The sequence below is a fragment of the Typopeltis vanoorti genome, chromosome 20 (genome assembly GCF_054136105.1).
Source record: "Typopeltis vanoorti isolate ZY-2024b chromosome 20, IOZ_Tvanoo_1.0, whole genome shotgun sequence".
NCBI classification, from domain to species: Eukaryota; Metazoa; Arthropoda; class Arachnida; order Uropygi; family Thelyphonidae; genus Typopeltis; species Typopeltis vanoorti.
Window position 1 is genome coordinate 33,267,663 of NC_143568.1, and position 23,131 is coordinate 33,290,793.

Below are 23,131 nucleotides of genomic sequence, written 5' to 3' on the forward strand. Positions count from 1 at the left end.
TTTCCTCCAAATTAGTCTATTACTTGTCAGCATGCCAATATTATTAAATATTTTGTTCTTCTAAGGCACCTCTGACTGAATCAATCCACCTAGACCTTGGTCTTCCTCTGGGTCATATTCCTTTCCATCAGGATCATTGATAATCAACAAAAGGCATTTGTAGTGACCATCATTCCCCAATGGATGTGATAAGTAAAGTTAACATACAAGAAACTATTTACAACATAAAAAATGAAACAGAATCAGCATTATGTAAATGAAACTGAGGATTCCCTCCTGATAACTCTCAGTTATTCAAACATTGTTTCTACTCTAAATGGAATGAACAAATTTTCAAGCAGCTTTCCAGCTTGTAATAAGCAATTCCTATCTCCTCCCTGTGCCAATTTATTTATGAAAAATTTTGGAAAAAAACATTTTCTCATGTCAACAGACTGTAAACCTTCACTCTGGTGGAGATACATAAATGGCATATTCATCATCTTGAAATGCAGTCAAACTTTGTTGTAATGAGCACTGAAATAACAAGATCACAGCTGTAATGAGCAAAAACGCCATAATGATTTTAATTTATGTATATTCCCATACAATTACTCACTTTTTATAATGAGCATGCTACACGAATATACCTTTACAAATTTTGGTGATTATGCAAATGTTCTTAATATCTCAGGTAATTCTTGGAATAGACAAAAATGAAAGGAATGACTTGGTTTTTATGATCACCTGCATTGGATTATAGGCAGTTGATATCTAATCTTGTTCTTGCAAAACATCCTCTCTCTCTACCTACCTTTCTGATATCTAGTCTCCAGTTTCCTCCCTCATTTTACCCAAACACTGCAACAACTGTAAAATCAGTCAAAAATGAACCCTTCCATTGGAAACATGTCTACTAAAAGAAACTGTCTTTTGGTTTGCAAAAAAATTATTCGTGAGTTAGAATGTGGTGTGAAAAATATTGAAGTGTGTAAAAAGTTTTCTTTGTCCTCTTGAATAGTATTAGCATTTCAGAAGAATAAAGATGTTTATATATCAGCACTGGAAAGCTTAACCAAAACAAAAAAAAAATTAGAAAGTGTGAAACTTCGATGAATCATTATTTCAATGGTTCACTACAAGAAATGCTGGTTTCTGAATTGACAGTCTGATCATGGAGTCTCAACAGAAAAATTTACTGAACAATTTGGATGTGGCATAAAATTGCCACATCCAAATTATCCAGCCAACCACTGTTTGTATGTTACAGTGGTTGGCTGGATAATTGAAATCATATTTATTATTAATTAGCATTGTTTTAATTAGGAGAAATGAGCTGCATTTAGTATTAAGTGCATAGTTTTAAAATTATGGACAAATAAATTGTGTTTAGTATTAAGTATATTGTAATTCATACAAGCTTATTCATACATATAATATCTAGGTATGTAATTACATTATTTTTTCTCTATAATATTTTTTTTTAAATCTATTTTTTTATCAAATCATTGAAAATTAAAAAAAAATAGGAGGTAGAATTAACTCAGCACTAACATAGTGAGTAATGGTTATAACGAGGAACTTTTGTCAGTCCTCGGGTGCTAATTATAAACAAATGCGGCTGTATAGTGCTGCTGATGTAAATGATTTCTGTTCTCTAACTCATTCCACCATAAAATAAAATTCACTTTGGAACTAGAAAGTGAGGGAAAACTACCCTTTCTACATACTTTAATTCCAAAAATGCTGAAAAGGCTTTTCACTTAGTGTATATTGCTAGGCTACTCATGCAGATTGTTACCTATCATCTGCTTTGTTCCACATGTTCACAAAAACTAGGTATTATATATGTGCTCAAAAAATGGGTGGACTCTATCATAAGAGATGAAGAAAAATTTAATGAAGAACTACACTCTTCTCCAACAACTTGTTTGCAATAGATATTCACAGAAACTGGTATACAAATTTCTAATCCTCTGCACAGCAAAATCCTAGTATTCACTACAGGACTGCAGTTTCCATCCATTGCACTGGTAGACTTTCTGTCAAGATTGCTAGTCTCCTTAAAGCTCATGAAATCAGGGCACATTGCAAGTCTATTTTGATTATATGATGTTTACCTTGTTCTCCTAATAACTACAACCCCTTCTACAAACATACTGGGATCTATAATATTCCATGCTCTTGTAGCCTTCCTTTCATAGGCCAGACATCAAGAAGTTTTGAAATAAGACAAAGAACATTGGAGATGTCAACAACAGAGAAGACAATTGAGGGGCCTGGCTTTTCATTTTTTCCTACACACCACAACATTGAGTGGAATAAGAACTCCATGTCAAGCATTCATGACAACTTTACTGCTTGCAACATAAAACAATCTACTGTGGTCATCTTTTTGGAAGCACACTTAACAGGAATCAGTGATTAATCCTGTGTAATATTTGGAAATAACTTATCAGATCTTTTCATATGTTGGACTTCAACTTTCACCCAACTGTCTGCACACCATGCTGAAAAATAGGTAATGTGTGCCACCTGCCATGTTCCTCATGGTTTCATTCAGTTAATATTGTAGTGACTCCTATATAGTTTGTTTTAGTGATGTTATAGTTTATATTTGCCTTTATTGCATTTATTTTTTATGTTTTTTTACCCAGAAAAAGTCACAAGTTTTATAGCGAAACTAGTAGGTTTTCATTATCTTTGTAGTCACAAACCAAATAAAACCCAGTTTTTTTCTAAACATACTTTTTAAATACGTTTTCACATGCTTTATTTATTTATTTATTTACAAATTATCTGTATTAATGAAGGCTGTTTTGTGTGAACGATCTTCACAGTAAGCTGTAAGTGTAATAGTGGGTGTACTACTTTAGAGATAGCAGCTCTCAACAAAATCTCTTTAAAACTTAATTAAGCATTGACTTAATTTTTTTTTTTTTTTTTTAAGAGACCTCAGTTCTCAACAAATCCCTTTAAAGCCTATGCACTTATTTAAAATATCATGATTATTTTTGCTCACTGCCTTTAGTTCAGAACTTTTTTTACATTTTCTTGTCCAAAATAAATGAGTAATTTATTTATTTTTGACGATAAATATTACCATAAATTCTAAGGAAATACTGTGTATTATAGATGGAATTTAGTGTTGTTAAATGATTTATAGTAGTATTTGTTTTCAGGGTTTTTTTATTTTGAGTATCTGTTCATTGTGAATATCTCTTATATGACACAGCAGTTTTTACAACAAGTAGAATATTAATCTTATTATTATTAACAGATCTCCATGGAGACACACTGTGGAAGCACAGTGTGTCTCCATGGAGATCTGTTAATTACTCTTAATTATTAATCCTCTTAATTACTAACATAAAAAAGTTTTGCTCAGTGAGAGAATGGATATACCTGATCAGAGAAATTAAAGCTAGAGATATGTAGGTGAGCATGTGTGTGTGTGTAGGCTCCTTTTAGGTGAGCCAATGTAAGAATGAGAGATATCATAAAATGCTGTTACTCAACTCAGAATGAGACACTCATTAAAAGATTCAAGGATATCTGTGAGTCCAAGGAGATATTGCAGTGTGTCTATACTAATGCCAGAAGTATAAGGAAGAGGAATGAGGGATTTGTGGAATTGGGAAAAAATTATAGCTTATTTGTAAGACTTGGGTTGACAGAGAAAGATATTGTCACGTGGATATTATATTGTCAGAGACGATAGAGAGAACAGGACTGGGAGAAGCATATCACTAAAGATAGCAGATGAATTGCAACTAGCAAAAGGAAACTTGGATGATATATGCCTCTGCAAATTAGCTAAGTGAGCAAAGGGCCAGTAATCATTATGGAGACTTCAACTATGGGACAAAGAATGGAAGGAAGAAAGAGCACATAGGAGGAAATGGAATTTATGCAGCTGTTGAGAGATAATTACCTAAAACAGCATGTGTTACATTCTAGTAATTCCACCATGTTGTACCAACATTTTGGTTTGGTTCAAGCCAGTACGAATACAATTTGGCCATTAATTCCCAAATTGCCAGCTCATCATCATTTGTTCCAGTAATATTGGAGTCTTGACAGATAACAGATTTTGAATAGGAAATCTGTAGCAAAATTGTTGATAAGAGTTAGTAGTAGTAATGTAAACTTTTCATATAGTACTATCATAGTGTTCCATACACTCTTTGAGGATACATATCTGTAATTTGATGATGACAAATCTAGTAATAACATCAGAGAATAACCAAGGTAATCACTTTGCCTGTAGGTGGGAAGTGATTATGGAAGTCTTAAACTGGGAAGTGTCTAGTATGTGAATTTCAGTCTGTAATGATTATATGTGGAACTTCAAAGCTGGTGATACAAACTCAGGAGGCAACATAGAGAGAGAAAGAACTGCTAGAGAAGAATGTCAGTAGCATATGGGAAATCGGTGTACTGCTTATGCAAACACATAAGCAATACAAAGCACAGGCAAGAAGAGTTGACGAAACATGGTGACGAATGCAAAATCAGATTATGAGAAGATATTAGCCAAGTAGACCAAAGAAAATCTCAATGAGTTCCTTCACTGTATGGTTAGTATGGAGAGGCACAAAATAAAGAATGATTATGGAAGGATAACTTTAATGAACACATGGTAGGATGCACTGGAGCAGAAGAAATATTTGAATTATTGAGTGGTCACTTTTCAAGTGGGTATCATGCAGGTGGAGATAATGCAATTACTTATGCTACAGGAATCAATATGAGAATAAAGGTAGATGAATTGAAGTTGTTTAGGATATCGAAAAATCTCTATGTGAATATAGTCATGAGATTGGAACAGATATCAGCCCTTGTTTTATGGGGAATTGCAAGAGAAATGGTAGTGCCCATAACTAGGCTGTCAGCACTGGCTCAGTCCCAAAGGAGAAGAAGGCAAGATAGTTCCATTATGTAAAAGCCATCACAAGGTAGTCCCATATTACCTCCAAGACAGGTATTATAGACAAGTTGGTATCTCATGAGTGGTGATTATAGGATTAGAAAAGTTGGGTAATGTCAGAATTCAGGAATGGGTGGATAGGAATGTAATATTCTATGGGTCAACATGTTTATATGAAGGAAGAAAGTCTTGGTTTAGTAATTTACTTACTTTCTGCAATAAAACATTTGATTTGGATAAAGGAAATGGCTACATCATGATATTGCTAGGCTTTGTAAAGGCATTTGACAGGATACCACATGTAACCCTCTTACATAAGTTGAACCAAATGAGAATGGACATGCAGCTGGTGATATGGATAAAAGAATGTTGCTGATGGAGAGGCACAAAAGATTAGTATATGGTGAAGTTGAATCAGAAGGCATGTGATCACCTGTGTGCCACAGGGCTCTCTGTGCTTGGGCTTCTGCTGTGCAATTTACACATAAATGATATTGGGAATGATCTGAGGGAAGGAGAACCAATTTATTATTATTATTGACATCTCCATGGACTCTAGACTAATATCCCAAAAATCAAATATTAACCATCATTTGCACAGCACCTGTCATGCAAAGCATGACAGGTGCTGTGCAAATCACCTGCACAAAAAGCACCTGCACAGGTGCTGTGCAGGTGCTTTTTTCATCAGCAAATTCATTTGCTGATGAATTTGAAGCAAATTCATCAACAAATGAATTTGCTTCAAATGAACTTTCAAGTTGTGTGTGCTGTTCATTTGCTTGCAAATGAACAGCACTCGCAACTGACTCTGGCAATCCATTCCACTCATTCATCACTTTTCAAGCAAAAAAATCTGGTCCTCAACCCTTGCTAACTAAACTCTTTCTTAATTTCCAAGGATGAACACCCCAGTTCTCCCGTACACTAGTCATGAAAATTTCTTCTTTTTCAATTCTCTAACAACTATGTGTGTGTATGAAAAACATTTTATGTACAGATTTCTGGTCTCAGACTTGATGTGCACCATAATCTGTGCTCACAATAGTGAGAATAGGATACACTGCATAAATTACAATCTTTTTATAGTCCATTCAAAAATTATTGAATGTAAATTAGAAATTCTGAAAGTAAAAATTGTGTGCATACAGTTACTAGGTGTCTGTACTGCCTTTTTGATTGGTGTGCATGCACACCAATAAAAAAAAAAAGGCAGTACATACTTAGAAGGAACATTGGCCACCTCCCAGATCAAAACTACACGATCTATCAGTTGGTGGCAATGTAATCACCTTGGTTCTAGATAAATCCTTCAATGCAATCATAAGATTCAGCACTCTCAATCCCCTAAAATCAGTTTACCATCCATCACATGCTTTAAGTAATTATTCCTTAGTATCGCCATAAATTCCATTTGCTTTCTCCCATATGACTGTTCCTCCTTTTAATCGGTGTCCCCATAATAATTACCCACCCTCTACTCGTTGGTTTATTTGCCAATGCATACCATTTGCATCTATTGGTTGCGAATAGTAGCAACCAACTATATAAGTATATATATTTTCCTGTTAATCTGTATTACACTACATTGAATTTTTTTTTACCTTGGTTTTATTATGCATTAAAGATACCAAGAAATTATATACTTGGTTTTAATCCTTTACCCAAGGAAGCAAAACAATGTTTTGCATGTGAAATATATTCATGTCTGAGCTACTTGTATATAGAGGCTAATGACTTCACATCACTTGCCTTAGTATGTATCCCATAATGCAAAGTACACACCCTTTCAGACAAGTAAAATGCTATGCATAATTTTGAGGGCCACTATCCAGACTGGTTTCAACCTTTATTGAGGTTTTATCAGTGGAAACCAGACCCGGGAGAGATACCAAGGTAGAAGTAATGCAGAAGTCATATATATCTCATATACAAGTAGCCAAAAGGTACTAGACCTTATTAATAAAAACTTCTGGAAAGATGGTGAAAGGTTTTTTTACCTTTCACCATCATTGTATAACGTGGTACTTATACAATGCGGTTTCGATATAACGCGGTCTACAAATTGTGGTATCCCTTGTTCAAACCGGTTTTGATATAACGTGGTCTACAATTTCTAGTAACCCTAATTTTTTTTATTTTATTTTATTTTTACATATTTTTCACTGCAGGTTAAAAATCAAATTTTATCTTCGTTAAATTTGTGTCTGCCCGTATCGTGCAAGTAGTTATAAATATCGAATTAGTTTTATTGTATCACTGAATAAGGTACTGTACAGAGGGCTTTTGCAGTCTGTGTCATTCTCAACAAATAGTGCAATTAGAAACAGATGGAATAAAAACGGCGATAACTAATAAATCACATGTCCCCTCTCACAGAAACTACGCTGTATAGACTTAAGCAAAATTCTAATAGAAAAAAATGGAGAAATCTCTAATGATTTGGATAGAAGATTGCACTCAAAAGAAAATTACTCTGGATGGACATCTTATTAAGCAAAAAGCTCTCAAAGTTTATAAACATTTAAAAGAATGATCAAGATTCTTCAGAAGAAATCTCTCAGCATGGATTTTCTGCCAGTAAGGGTTGGTTCGAAAACTTTAAAAAGCAGTTTTCTTTGTATAATCTTAAAATCCAGGAAGAATCAGCAGATGTTGAAGCTGCCCGGAAATGCCCAGCAGAACTTTTAAAAATCATTAAAGAAGGTGGTTATAGTGCAGACCAGGTGTTCAATGCGGATGAATCTGGGTTATAGTGGAAAAAAATGCCAAAACGCACTTATATTTCTAAAAATGAAAGATCAGCTCCTGGATTCAAAGTTTCCAAAGATAGAATTACTGTACTGTTTTGTATTAATGCATCAGGTGATTACATGACAAAACCAATGTTTATTAAACGATCTGCAAATTCTCATGCAATGAAATGGCTCGACAAGTCCATCCTACCTGTTTATTGATGGGCCAACAAAAAGGCATGGGTTACAGCTAGCATGTTTGAAAATTGGTTTTTCAAGTGTTTTGTACCCGATGTAGAAAGTTACACAAAGAAAAAGAATATGGACTTCAAAATTCTACTAATTTTAGATAACGCACCAGGCCACCCAACAAATTTAAGCCATCCGAATATTAAAATAATTTTTTGCTGCCTAATACTATTTCACTTATTCAACCACTCAATCAAGGAATAATATCCACATTTAAGTCATATTATATTCGGCAAATATAATATGTTCAATTAATTTTGGGAAAAATGGAATATAATCCAAATATGACACTGCCTCAAGTATGGAAAGAGTTTTCAATATTGAATTTGTGTAAAAATTATTTCTCTGTCCATTAAGGAATTACAACCCTCTGTGCTGAATGTTTGCTGGAAAAAAATATGGCCTGAAGCCGTAATGGAATATTCGATGGAATAATTTCGTACCTCCAGTGGATGTCGAGCTATGCTGTATAATAAACATCGCACACATTTTTGGTGGAGAGGGCTTTTGTGATATGGTTGAAAATGAAATTAGTGAATTAACTGATAGAGAAACAGATTTAAATGAGGAGGAACTGGTACAATTAATAGATGGTGTCGAAAGTTCTGCCGAAGATTCTGATTGTGATGAATCCATTAAAGAATTCAGTTTAAAGAAATTAGCAGAAGGATTGAACTTGGCAAGAAAGTTAGGAAGTTATTTTACGGATAATGATCCCTCATTGCAAATTTATTATCCCTCATTGAAAATTGTAACATAGTGGAAAGCAAAGTCTTATTACTGACTTCTTGATGACTAAACCAGCCGAAGTATGCAATGAGAATTATACAAATGATGTCCAAGAGATTTCAAGTGGTGATGGCCACTTAAAGAACATCTACGAAATGTTCTTTCTGAAGACGGTGATGATGATTAACATATGTGCTTTATTTTATTATGTATAAAACATTTATGCATTATGTACAATGAAATTTATGTACAATTTGTAATTTTTATAATTTTATACTACGCATTTGTCATAGTTTGTTTTCTTAACTTGCATGGATTACCTGAATTAAATAAAAATATTGTTTTTGTTGGATATGTCATTGTTGTTTATATAATTTAAAAAAAAAAACGATTTCGGAACCTAACTTTTTCTTTTCTATGTGATCTATGTCTCGTATAATGCGATTTATATAACGCACCATTTCTATGGAACCTAACATCCGCATTATACGAAAGTTACCTGTACTTGGTTTTAATCCTTTACCCAAGGGGAAGCAAAACAATGTTTTGCATGTGAAATATATTCATGAGCTACTCGTATATAGAGGCTAATGACTTCACATCACTTGCCTTCTAAGGCAAGAGGTATCGTTACTGTCCTACACTAGATGGTCTTGAATTTATTGCTTTCCATTTCATTGCACCCCTTTCTCACCCCTTTCATTGAATTCCTACTCTTTTTGGCTATAATTAGTAATATGCCTTCCCCCATCTCATTTGCTCTATCTACTCTGAAAATATTCTTCATCTCTTCCATCCTCAAGATGGGTTATGTTGCATCGAGTCGTTTTCGACTCCTGGTGATTCTACGAACATACCCTCTCCACTCAGATCTTTCAGAATTTCCAGGCGCATTCCAGTTGCTTCTTTAACTCCATCCATCCTCTTCCTACTTCCATCAACTTTAGCAAGCATCATCATCTTCCCCAGACTGTTATTTGCTCGTATAATATGTCCAAAGTATGGGGAATTTTGTCTGTCCATTTTTGCTTGATGATCATGGCTTCGAGGGAGCAATCTGGCTTTATTCTGTCTATCACTGATTTATTGGTTTGCTTTGCAATCCATGGTATTCTTAGTAAGCCTCTCCAAACCCATAATTCAAATGCATCTATCTTCCTTCTTTCACTCCTTCTCAGGGTCCAACTTTCACATCCATACAGTACCACAGGGGGATACCATTGCTTTCACGATTCTGATTTTTGTTATGAGGCTAATATGTTTAAAGATCTTGCTTAAATTTGTCATTGCTTTCTTCCTGAGTAATAATCTTCTTCTAACTTCTTCAGTACCCATCTTTATCAATTCGAGATCCTAGGAGCACAAAATTGTTAACTACTACCATTTTTCCCCATCTACTTCAAAATCATTAATTCACATGTTGAGTACCAGTGGATAATAGCCTTCTACCATTCTCTGTCCAAAGTAAGCCCTTTCATATGCATCAGTTTTGAAAGTTCAACACAGTTCTAAGGACTTTATACTATGTTAATCTCAATTTACCCTGGATCTTATACTCTCCATAGTTCCCTCAAATACTAAGCAAGGAAGTCTGCTTAGTTCCATTCGCACAATGTGACTAACCAATGGAGTTGATGCTTTTTAACTGTGTTAAGAATTGTTGGGATAAGGATATTCAAATCTTGCAACACTGTGCATTAGTCTTGTGTTCTGTCCAGTGAGTTCTGTTGATTTTTCTGAAGCATTTAATTTCAAAAGCCAACCATTTCCTCTCTTGTATAATTTTGTATAATTTTATATATTTTTTATAATTTTGTATATAATTAACTTTTGTATAATTTTATTTTTAGAATTGTAGGAATTTTGTTGTTTTCCAATTTTTATTAAGTTCATTCATCATTGACAATTCTATAGAGAGAGAGTCTGTGTTTTATTGTTGCTATGTGTCATTTAAAATTGAAGTCAGATATGCTCCTAGGTAATTAAAACTAGTAACTTGTTCTATGGTTTACTGATTAAGTGTTATTTGCATAAATTCTAGATTTCTTGTAATTTTGCAACCTGGGATTGCATATTTGATTTGTTATCTGCTATAATTACTACATCATCTGCATATATGATATGTGTGATTTGTCCTCCATTGATTGACTTTTACTCCTTTTGCTGAGGACAGTGCTTCTTTAATGAGTTCTTGGATAAAAATGTTAAAAAGGCATGGGAAGAGTGGGCATCCTTGTATAACTCCTTGTTTGATTTCAGATTGTTTAGTTTGATATTTTTATATTGAACTACTGCATTTGTATTCTGATAGTAGTTTGAAACAAATCTTAGTGTTTCAAAGTGTATTTTTCTTTGTTAATATTTGAATAAGTTTTCCTCTATTGACAGAATCAAATGTTTCTTTAAAATATACAAAACAACAATAGAGGTGTCTCCCCTTGACTTGAACCATAAAATCCTGAATTTTGAACACTGTTGAATGCCTTCTAGAAAAATTACACAAAACATTCTATCTTCTTTTTCCTTCTATATTCACAACTTTTTTTTCCCCCTGTTACTGTAGCAAGGATTTCCAAGAAAAATGATCAAACACTTAAAATTCTACTTAAGTAGAATCCTTAATCAAAATATGCTGTATCTAATTTCAAAAAACAGCCATTACATCATTACTATTCTAAGAGCCTTGAATATCTGATAAATATTTCTCATTCTATACGAAAATCTTCATTTATCAGGTTCCAAAGTTCCTTTAATTTCTTATACAACTGTTATTTCAGTTATTCGAAAATAATATAACAGCTAAAATCTTTTAAACTTCTTTCTTTATGAACAACTGTTACCAATGGAACTTTTTCTATCTTGTTCCAAAAATCTTTCATGCCTCTACATATTTATGCCTCTCTCCTGCAGCTTTCAGCTGTTTACTAGTTACTGTGTTCTTTTCACTACTAATGCTCCAGTGTGCATCATACTTCTGGTTCCTGGTCAGTCATGAAGTGAGATAAGCCACTGCCATTACATGTTATCTTCACGACACTTTTTTGAACATGGTAAAATCTCTCACTTTCAGTGAACTAAGTCTTTTAAACTTATGCATTCTAAACATATTCAAAACATTAACTTGTAATTCTTATGTCGGATGTACCAACTAACAATCATGTAAGTCATCATCAAATTCCTAACCTGACATGTACCCTCAAGGGATGTACAGGATATCATGATAGTACTACATGAAAAACTTACATCAGTACTAACTTCCTATATACAATTTTCCCTCAAACAATCTGTTACCAGTCAAGACTCCAACATTATCATATATATATATTTCTGTCTTCTAAGGCACTTTTTACTGTATCAATCCACCTATATCTTGCTCTTCCTCTGGGTCTTTTTCCGATTAATTTGTCGAAGTAATTACTCCATACATCAATAATATCTTTTTCTCCAGTTTTTATGTTACCTTTATCATCTCTAATTCCTTTTACAGCACTCTTTCCTCCATTTCTGAGCTTTTTCAACAGCCTCCAAAATATTTTGCCACATTTCTGATATTTATTTTCTATGTTCTTGCCAAAGTCCTCCCATGGCTTTTGTTTAGCTAGTTTTACACAGTGTTTAGCTTTCTTACATTTGTCTCTGTGTTTTCTATGATCACAAGCTGACTTATTCACCAGGAACTTTCAATATGCTTTCTTCTTTTTTTATTCACTGCCTCTTTAACTTCCTGTGTCTGCCATGGAGTTCTGATTTCTGTCCTTGCAGACAACCTCACCACATGCCTCTCTCACTGAATCAGTTAATATTTATTCAGGTCTTGCCACTGAATCTTCAAGATTTGGTTCCTGTTCTCAAACTTCTTTATTTTTTCTTGAATAATGTTTGTGTAATTTAGTCTACAGTTCACATCTGAGAGCTGCTCAACTTTTATTCATTTTAAAACTTTCTTACATGTTCTCCTTTTCAATATGAAATTCACTTTTATCCTGCTCAAGACTAAATGGTGATCACTTCCAATTTCAAATCCTCTGTACACTGTAGTGTCCTGCACCAGTGAGAAAACATCACTATTAACAATAACATAGTCAATGAGACTTTTCTTATTCCTTGCCTCTTCTCTCCATGTGAATTTGTGCACGTTTTTATGTTGGAACATAGTTAGTAATAACCAGTTCATGTCCTGAGCAGAAATCCAAGAGGTATTTGCCATTATTATTAGCTTTGCTCATTTCTTGAAATTTTCCCAAAATATTTTTCCATGTCTGATAATCATTTCCTACTCTGCTATTTAGATCTCCAACAAGGATGAGCTTTTCCTTTTTCATTGTGCTGGTTGCTTTCTCTAAAGCTTCAGAAAATTCCTCCACTTTTACCTTAGTAGAACCTTCTGTGGGACCATAGCACAAATAAGTGTCATTGTCCAGTTCCCCATTTTGATATTTACCCACATCACTCTACGTGATATTGTCTGCCATTCAAGATCAGGCTTGTATTTAGTGTTGAATACTATAGCTACTCCTTCTTTTCCCTGAATCACATAAGTTTACTTTGTTAAAATTTAACAGTATGTGAAAATATGTATATTAACAATGCATTACTGTACAAAACAAAATTACAATTAATTGTGCTTTTGTCACAATACGGATACACTAACATCAGAAACTGGTAATTAGAAACAGAATATTTAAGTTTATATTTATTTAATTAGATAAAAATGTTATAGGACACCTGTATATGCATATACTGATGGTGTACATGAGAGAGCTCTGAGAACAATTAGGGAGTTAACAGATGGTAGACTTTTTTGAAAATGAAGTTTTTAGAAAGCAACTCAACATTATTAGCATACAAGAATGTGTGAGCAGAACTAACCTAAGGTAGATATGGTCACTTGACTAGAATGGTAGACGAAAGCCTAGTAGAATAAGTCTGATTCCAGGATGATGGGCAAGAGATGCTGAAGAATACCAAACTCTAGATGGATTGACATAGTGAGTTGCCCCCTAGAAGTCTGCAATGTAGGCTTACAAAAGTATATTAATTTGGAGGAAAATTGTTGATAAGAAGCTAGTAATAATGTAGTCATATAGTGTAGAGGATGCTGATGCTGTCATACTATCCTCTACATCCCTTGAATGTACATAGCTGGAATTTGATGATGAACTTTCTCAGTTGTGTTCTGTTATAATAACTCCATTTGATGTGATATAGCAGTCTGAGTTAGTAACAAAATGCATCAGTTTGCTTGCAAAGTTTTATTTCTTTTTTCTTGCCATTAACAACAAACTACAATTTTCTGTATATACATTTTATTTGTCTCCCACTCACAAAAAGCTGTGAGCCTATAGTACATTAGTACCCAGGGGATGAGGATCCCCCCCCCATCAATTTTTATTATTTTATTTATTTTCGTATACTTCACAAACCTCACTTTAGAGACCAAACATAGAATTCTTTCAAGCCATTTGGCCTCCAAAGTTGAGTGGTCTCACATCAGGTACTGCCACCTAAAGACAATGAGAAACATTCATGCATACAGTGAGATTCAGACTTGCAACTTGTTGGTTGGATAGTGGGTACATTAACTCAACCAACCAAGGTAGCATATGATATGATAACTAGAAATATAAAAATATAATGTTTATGTTTAGTCTCTCTAATATCTCCAAAAGAGAACTATCCTATATACTGTAAATAAGCATTTTTTTTGCTTTCCATAGCACTGCCTTTGAGATGCAGCTAGGAAAGAAAGTTAATATGGTTTACTGTTCTCCCGAGTGCATGAAAGATTGTCATACCTTGCAATGAAGTAATTGATGTCATGTTGGAGGCTTAATGGATTATATACAGCACTCAGAAAGGATTAAAACAGTTTAATACTTCCTATATTTCATCTCAGTCACTGAGACATCTTCAGGGATTACAAAAAAAAAACTAATGTAACATATACACAAATATCACACAATACTAAGCTCAACCATGTGGGTGACTCTAAAGTCCTACACGGAAGTCATTGATGCTTCTTATCCTTGTTGCTCCATCTCTTGCTTCACATTCATATTTTGATTAATGTGTAAAACAGATAGTGGCTGGTAGTGTAGTTAAGGAAAAATGTAACTGTAAGCAAAGCAAATAAAAAATAATGGTATTACAAACACATTATTCTGACTGCCAATGATATTTTACTTAGATTTTTGATAGAATAGTGAAACAGTTCTTATGTAGACATTGTTGAAGATTACTTGTTATTGTGTAGAAAAAGAAAAAAAAAATTGAGAAAATTTTGATGTGTTAACTGGCAACATCAAAAGATCAGTAAGATATGCACTGTGTTGACAAAAAGTATTTGGACAACCTTATGTAGCATGCAAATTTTGGATCCTACAATCCAGTAGGTGTCTGTGTAAATCTGCTAATAAAAGGAGGGATGTGCTGCATTTTTTCACTATACTCATGTCAAGATGACACATTCAACTGAACTGACAGATTTTCAACATAGGATGGTAGTTGGGTATCACATCAGTGGTCTTTCTATCTATGACATTGCTACCCATCTCAGTATATTGAAATCCACCATTGTTTATGTCATTCGTTGATGGTACTACCAGAGCAGGAAAATGCCCTGGGAGGTCACTGACTGAAATCAATGAGCTCTGACCTTGCAGTCATCCTGAAAATTGCAAGATAGTTCTAGTCTGTCAGGGAGATCTTTCAGACTAGAACTATCCGCAGAGAGTCATGCCTTAGGTTACCATGGCAGAGCTGCTGTGAACAAGACACATAATCCCTTCCCAATGCCAAACGATGTTTGGACCATTCCTGAACCGTAGATGATTCCAGATGTTTTACTCTGATGGTTGTGTGTGGATCTGGGTAACAGTTCTGGCAGGACTGCAACGTTCAAATTGTCAAGTTTTGTGGAGACTCAGTAATGATATGGGGATGTTTCAGTTGTAGATTGGGCTTGTTTTATTGGTGGACGTGCCCAAAACCATGATGTGTGATGGCTATTTGGATATCCTGGACAACTTCGTGCTTCCAACGCTGTAGAAGTACTTTGGCAGTGACCCTTGCATGTTTCAGCATGGCAGTGCTCCATGCCATACTACACTGCGTATCCGAGACTGGTTTCTACAAAACAATGTTGAAGTGTTGAACTGGCTGGCTCAAGTCCAGACCTCATTCCCATCTTTGGGATAAATTAAAATGCTGAATTTGCTCCAGACAGCTGTCATCAACATCAGGCCAGAGGTGACCCACTTAGTACTAGAAATGTAATTAAAACTGATTTTTTTACTACAACTAGGTGACCAAATACTTTTGCCAATATAATGTATGTAAGCTTTAGGTGGGAGATGAATTTCATTGTCTAGTGTGCTATTTGAAGGCTTGAATTAACTTGAAAAAAATTTTGTTTGGTCTTTAGAGTAGGGTTTCCAGATTATCAAAAAAATAAAAATAAATAAATAAAAATGCACAAAATATATAAAATTAATAAAAATAGGAAAAAAATCCTTAGTCTACCTTTGCTACCACTGTACTGTATATTAAAAACCTACCTTTTGTAAGTGAGAGTTGCATAAAAAAGAATATGAAATTATTCCCATTTCAAAAAAAAAAAAAAAAAAAAAGAGGCAGGGGGAAAGTACATCACTTCTGTATTATAAAAGATTAAGACACTTCTAAGGAGCTGTAAAATTATACAGTATTTTTAATATATTTTCAACAATAATTTCTGCATTTATATCAGTATACTGAATAATAAAGGATGTATGATTTTTTATATAATCTTTGTTTTACTGTATATTACATTATTTCTGATGATAATGATATTCAGCCTGTATCTTTCCCATTGCTGGGTGAAAGCCTCTCACATTGCAGAAGGGTTGGGCCTTCTTCTCCCATGGTGACCCACTCCATATTGGGAGAGTGTATATACAGTTGCATGAAGATGAAAGACTAACACAAACATCCATGCCCTAGGCAGGATGTGAACCTGCAGCCTTTGCCTGGAGAGTAGATATGCTAACCACTTGGCCAACCAGGCCAGCACAATAATTATAGGCCAGTATAAATTATACATTTTGAATTCATTGAATGTTAATATAATTGTTATAAAGATTATTATAAATTTATGAATTTTAAACACATTAAACTAATGAACGACTTCGTTGTTTGTTATTAAGATCTCCCAGGAGTCAGGGGCATACTGAGGGAGGCTACATATCATCTACACTATCATACATTTTCTTGAATTCATTCATTCATTCATTTGCACTACCTGCACACACATAACCTCTAAAGGCAATCCATTCCAATCATGCACCATTCTTGAGAGAAAAATCTAGCTCTAACCTCTTCTTCACTGCATTCATTCTCAACCTCTATGGATGCCTTCTCGTATCCCCATCCTTCATAAAATGGAAAATTCCATCTACTGATATCCCATATGACCCTTTCAGAAATTTGTGTCTTAATCATATCATCCCTCTTTCTCTTGTTTGCTAGTGTCTGCAGTCCACAAACTTTCAGTCAGTTTTTATAATCTGTATATTCTACAATTCTGATATCATTTTTTACACTCTCTCCACTTTATAGAATCACTACAGAAACCAGGAGGCCAGATTTGTTCACAATAGTCCAAGTGATGGCCTTGTAAAGAGCCAAAATGACTTCCTTATCTTTATGTGCCAAGGTTTGTTTCTGAGCAGCATACCCCTCCTCTTCTATATACTCAATTGATACTCAGTACCAGTTAGTATATCCCTCTGATAGCCAAGTCTCCAAACATGTTCACAAGACAATAAATTCTATCCATTGTTTCTTATACTCCTGACATTTGTGTACAGACATAAGTTACCCATTATGCCTTTTTTTGTATACTCACTTGTGTAGTCTGTATGATTCAGTTGGGCAACTTGCAGATCTCGTTTCTCATCCAATGCTTTACTTAATAAGCCCAAATTGGATGGACACACAATCACTTTTTTTGTCATAATTGTTTCCATGATAATGCACATTCCTCTCATTAACAAAATTATATAACATGTTCACTCTTTAGCACAGATTCCCACCATTCCTCTCATCATTATCTAGTTTGAGATTCCCTGTGTCAGGTCTTATACCAATTAATAATTTTTCCAGACTTTTTTTCTATGTAAAAAATGTCTGGAAAAATAGACCATAATTGTGTATTGGCATCTGGGTATAATATTTCTCAGTTATTAATATCAAAATTTCATTGTCATGAATATATACTAAAGTTATAGAATGCATTTATTTTTGTTTTATTAATTCTGTTGTACTCTAATACTTATATGCAACTTATTGTGCATATGAGTGGAGATGTATTTATCTTAATCTTGAAGCATATATTGCGCTGTTAAATATTATTGTCAAAGAATAAAAAAAAAGTAAAGCAAAGACTTTTCTTAAGATTGCTAACTCTACACTAGTTTAAATTCTTTAATTTTTCAGTAAAGTTGTTTACAGGTAATAGTTGTCCATTATAAACTTTATTAACTCCCCCAGCCAGCCACGATGTATATAGACGTCCAGCTAAATCTGGATACGATTCTGCAACATCTATTGAATAACATGGATAAGAAGTGCGATTTGGTCTCACTATTTCATCCACCTTGCTGGTAGGGAGGTTAAGGATAATTTAGTTCTTAAGTGGAAGTTTCTTAAGTACCTAGATTTCAGTTATTTGTGGATTTTAGTAATTTGTATTGAAATAAGTTGCTTGCTGCACAAGTAACTAAAATTTAAAAAAATTAGTTGCTTGTGCAGCTTAAATTAAAAATTAAATTAGAAATGAAAAAAGTACTGGTTGGAACTTTTTTAATTTCACTTTAGCTACTTTCAACTGCCTTATATGCAAACCTCTGCTTGTGTAAGCTAATGCAGTTTCTTATAAAATTTTTCTTGTTTTTATCTATCATATGTGTTCAAGGTTCATATGATGTGCTATGGCTGAAAATGAGAATACGACCTGTGCTGCAATAAATTGACTTTATTTTTGATGAAAGATACTGAAGGCTGATAGAAGTGAGATCAGAAAAAAAAAGTATTCTGCTGCTTTTGCTTTTCCTGATGGTATGAGCCATGTTTTCACTTTGCCCGAGACAAGCTGCAAGTTCTGCTTTCACTATTAGTGCAGATGTTTATAAAGACATTTTCCAGTTCAGAAATTTATTAGGTTTGTCCCATGAATGATGACTGATTTTCATTGTGGTTGCCTGATAAAGCACCTCTATATGTGATGGCAGTCTAAAATCCCATAAAAACATGTTTGAAGACTAACACAATATGGCTAATATCATTTTTAAAAACTTTTCATGAGAATGCAAGGAGATTTTCTGAGCTTTTTCAACTGAAACTCAGTTAGCTTAACTTAAATGTAGAGGAGATGGTACATTTTCTTTTTCTTTCCCCTACAAAACATAAAATTGATTAGCAAAGGTACACACAAAATTAACACAATAGATTTACCTCATAGCTTTAGCTATCTTGGTGTTAACACTAAATAACTATAACTGCATTCATTATTATTACATGACACCTCCAGGCAGTCCAAACACTCATTGAGAGAGGACAACCACTCTACAACTCTCTGTCTCCATCACTCAAATCCACCAACTAGAGCAAACCTCATCATCTACATAGATCAACGGCATCTACTGCCCACCACCACTACTAATATTTCTACAGTCACAAACATCCATGGGATTTGAACATGCAGCCTTCTGGCTGTAGAGTAGATATGCTAACCATTCAGCCAACCAGGCCGGCAATTTTTGGGATAGCATGTGAAAAACACTTTGGTATTTTATTTTAGTTTTGTATAATAGTTGGTATTAATACTGTCCGACACATGTGTATGTGTGTGCACGTGCGTGCACACACACACACAAAATCTAAACACACAGTTTTATGAGATTCATGCCTGCCAGCCTGAGTGAAATTCTTTCTACTGCCAGTAGATTGTAGAAAGTGGTTACATTTCAGTGCAGGCATGGATACTTGTAAATGGTTGATGGTTGTAAATGAATTTCATTGTGCAGTGTGGAATCATCAACATGCTTTGAGACCTTGAAGTGGCATGAAAAAATTCCATGTTTGGTCTCTAGAGTATGATTTCTGGATTTCTTAACCTTAGCCTGTTCAAGGTACCAGTGAACAAGAGATTTATGTCCATTGGCGAGTGGGTGGGATTCACATATACTGACATCAAAAAGATACTTTTAGATTTTATAAAACTCGAGTGGATATTAGATCCAGCATTATTTCAAAGCCGAATGTAGAAACTATGAAAGTTTCATAAAAATAAGTTCACCAGAGAGCTTATGGGAATACACCCACCAGCATTTATGAGTTGCCCTAGTGCAGACCACTTTAGAAAACATGAACGCTGTCCAGGCATTTCTAAAGGGTGACTCGTAAATGCCAGCAGGTGTATTTCCTTAAGCTCTCTGGTCAACTAAGGTCTCAAAGCATTGCTGAACTGAAGCCTTTTGGCTCTTTATTTTAGTAAATACTTTTAGACTTGTTTTTGACACATCTAAATCAAATGAAAAACATGTGAAGCATGCTTCTCCCATGAACATTTTTAGAAGTGATTAAATCTTTTTTGCCTTACTCTTCCTTCCACTATTTTATAGTATTTAGGCTTATTTGCTGGTTTAAACTGATTATTAGGTTTAATGGAATGAATGCAACACAGAGGAACAATAAAATACAAGTTTGAGATTTTGTTCCTGACAATGTCTCTGTGACAGATACTAAACATAGGTTCTAATAAACTTTTTTTTTTTTACTCTGTATTCATTCTTTTAAACCTAATGACCTTCCACTATTGTTAAAGTTTTCATTTTTTTGAGCCATCTGATGGAACTTTTGATTGGAATGCATATTTTTGTTTTAAAAAGGAAGCTTTATGAAGCTTTATTACATTGAATTTTATAATTTTATTAGAAATTTAATTACAGATTATAATAATATAATTTTTATTCAAATTTTTTACTAGTTTAAATTGAATGAATTTGGTACATTGGAAATGATCAATGATGATACAGATATTTCTTCTGATACTCATGAAGCACAAGATGATGTAAAATCATATGTTTCTGAAGATTCCAAAGATGATATTAAAACTAGCATTATGTTGGAATCTGGAACAAGTATTCTTGAGGAAAAGAAAGAAACTCTACAAGGTTATTAGTTTGCTTGGCTGTTTCTTACACTTCTTATTTGTATTTTGTATGTTTTTCATATTCTACTTTTATGTTTTTATTTATTTATTTTTTTATTCTGAATTGTAGTATGTTATTCCTACTAATTTCTTGAAAAAAAATGCACTTAATTATATATAGTATTATCAAAATTTATAACTTTTTTTGATTTAGATTATTTAATAAAAAACATGAATGATAATTTGTTATACATAAAGCATTTTTTTTGATATCATCTCTGCATTTAAAAGTACTGTGCATAACAAACCAACCAGCAGTAGTATTTTGTGCTCTGCTATAATACTGAGAAGCAATACACTCATTTTTAAATTCTCTTATTAATATATTTACTAATGAATAGTAAAATTTCATTAGTATAGCTTTGCTTCATTTGTTGTATAGAAGTTCATGCAGTAGGGCTGACCACCTTATCCTGTGAACGGTTTGAGGTCAGATGATTAAGAAACCCTCGACACCACAAGGTAAAAGAGGGTAAAAGAAAAAAGAAGATGATGAGATGAGATAAAACTGAAAAGTATATTTAGGCTATGTTTCAGTAATGTTTATCATTATAAATACAAGTAAGAAAATTATAGAAAACAATAAAATAGTACATTCATGATAGCATTCTTAAATAATGACACCATTCATTATCATCATCACAAATATACTATGGACACCCCCCCCCCACCTAATTTTGCTATTGAAATGTTTTATTAAAACCAAAATTGAAATGAATCGATAAATTTTAATAAATATCCTGAATACCATATTTTATTAAACTATTCAATGAGAGAGAGGGATTCTTGTAATTTTTCAATCGTTTTTACAATAAATGTGGTCTGATTATTAGAAAATGTTATTATTATTTATTATTATGTATGCTACATTATGGAGTCCAAAGACTCATCAGAAGGACCATTTTGGTCTCCCCATATTTATATATCCACATATTTCTCCTTGAACACTGGTCGAAGATACGCTCATAACATCTAACGACAACCCATTCAACAACACACACTACTTATTGCAAACAGACCCAAACCTTGCATGCTTCATAGCCCCACTCTTAGCTAGTTTCCAGGAATGATTTGAGCTGTGCATGCACAGCCATAAGCTGCAAGATATCATTTATATGTCTCTCTCTCTCTCTCTCTCTCTCTGCCACATGGATGGGGAGTCCTGGCACCAAACAAAAAATCTCTTGAGCATGAATTCTTCATCCTTAAATATTTCATGGGGGTGGGGGCTAACAAGATCCCACCCAAGAACTGATATTGTAGATACATCATTTGATAACAGAAGTATAGTCCAAAAGAAGTACCAGTATGAATGTGTCAGTTTTTCTCATCATTCATGCAACAGGTGCAAAGTCAATAGGGAAAAGGTCACTGTTCTTTATTCAGAAAGGTTTAGAAAGACTGGCATGTTCTGCCAAAACAGTTAAGAAACTATGTACCAGTGATATCCCTGTAGAAACATGTCAGCAACATTCTAAAAAAACTACTGAGGGCAACATCAATGAATGGAATACCAATCGCAACACCTCATAAAATACTCGATTGTTGTAGAGGAGTGATCTCAGAATGAGATCTCGCAAATGAGATATATTCATAGCTTAAAGAGGGAGTGACAGGTATGAAATGGATCCTGATACCCAGAGATGGTCATCTCGTTCATACCAGGAACATTCATTATTTTTGATACACCTAAACCTCCACTGTAAAAGCAAGGTACCTCAGTGGTCCTGCTAGCTTGTACACCCCTAATCCCTTGAGATTTTTTTACATGCCAGAAATATGGTCATGCCAAAACTGCTGGTCATGGAAGTGCCATGACTTCCTGACCGATGTCGTATTAAAGAGCATGATGATAAATTGTGCTCTGCAAAGATAATTAAATGTGTCAACAGTCAGGGAGATCATCCTGTGCATGTCAGAAGTGGAAAGATGAAAAAAATACAAAAGAGTAAAATAGAACAAAATCTATCATACTAAGATGCAAAAAAAAAGGGGAAAAAAAGGAAGTTAGCCACCACACCTGTCCTGATATCGCCTTATGCAGAGAAAGTGTCAGTTAAAAAAATGTCAACAGCAACTCAAACTCGTATGCCTATTTCACCATACCTGAATATTGATTGGGAGTGCTTCTATATTGAGCACATCAGTTGCACCATCGACAGTCTCACTCCACAAACAACTCCAAAAACGGTTCCATTTGACGAGAACCTACTTGTCAAAAAAATTATCGCAAGGATATCTCTTAAAGATAACCACCAG

The 23,131-nt window shown here is 34.0% G+C and overlaps 1 protein-coding gene across 6 annotated transcripts in view; it reads left to right on the forward strand.

The window, feature by feature from the left end:
- LOC150095352 (lethal(3)malignant brain tumor-like protein 4) overlaps window positions 1–23,131 on the forward strand; it is a 381,800-nt gene that overhangs the window by 99,629 nt on the left and 259,040 nt on the right. For all 6 annotated transcript variants that reach the window (XM_090410238.1, XM_090410241.1, XM_090410242.1 and 3 more), the window contains one exon: window positions 20,648–20,834. In XM_090410238.1, the coding sequence (XP_090266364.1) occupies window positions 20,648–20,834 (187 nt within the window). The remainder of the gene's footprint in view (window positions 1–20,647; window positions 20,835–23,131) is intronic.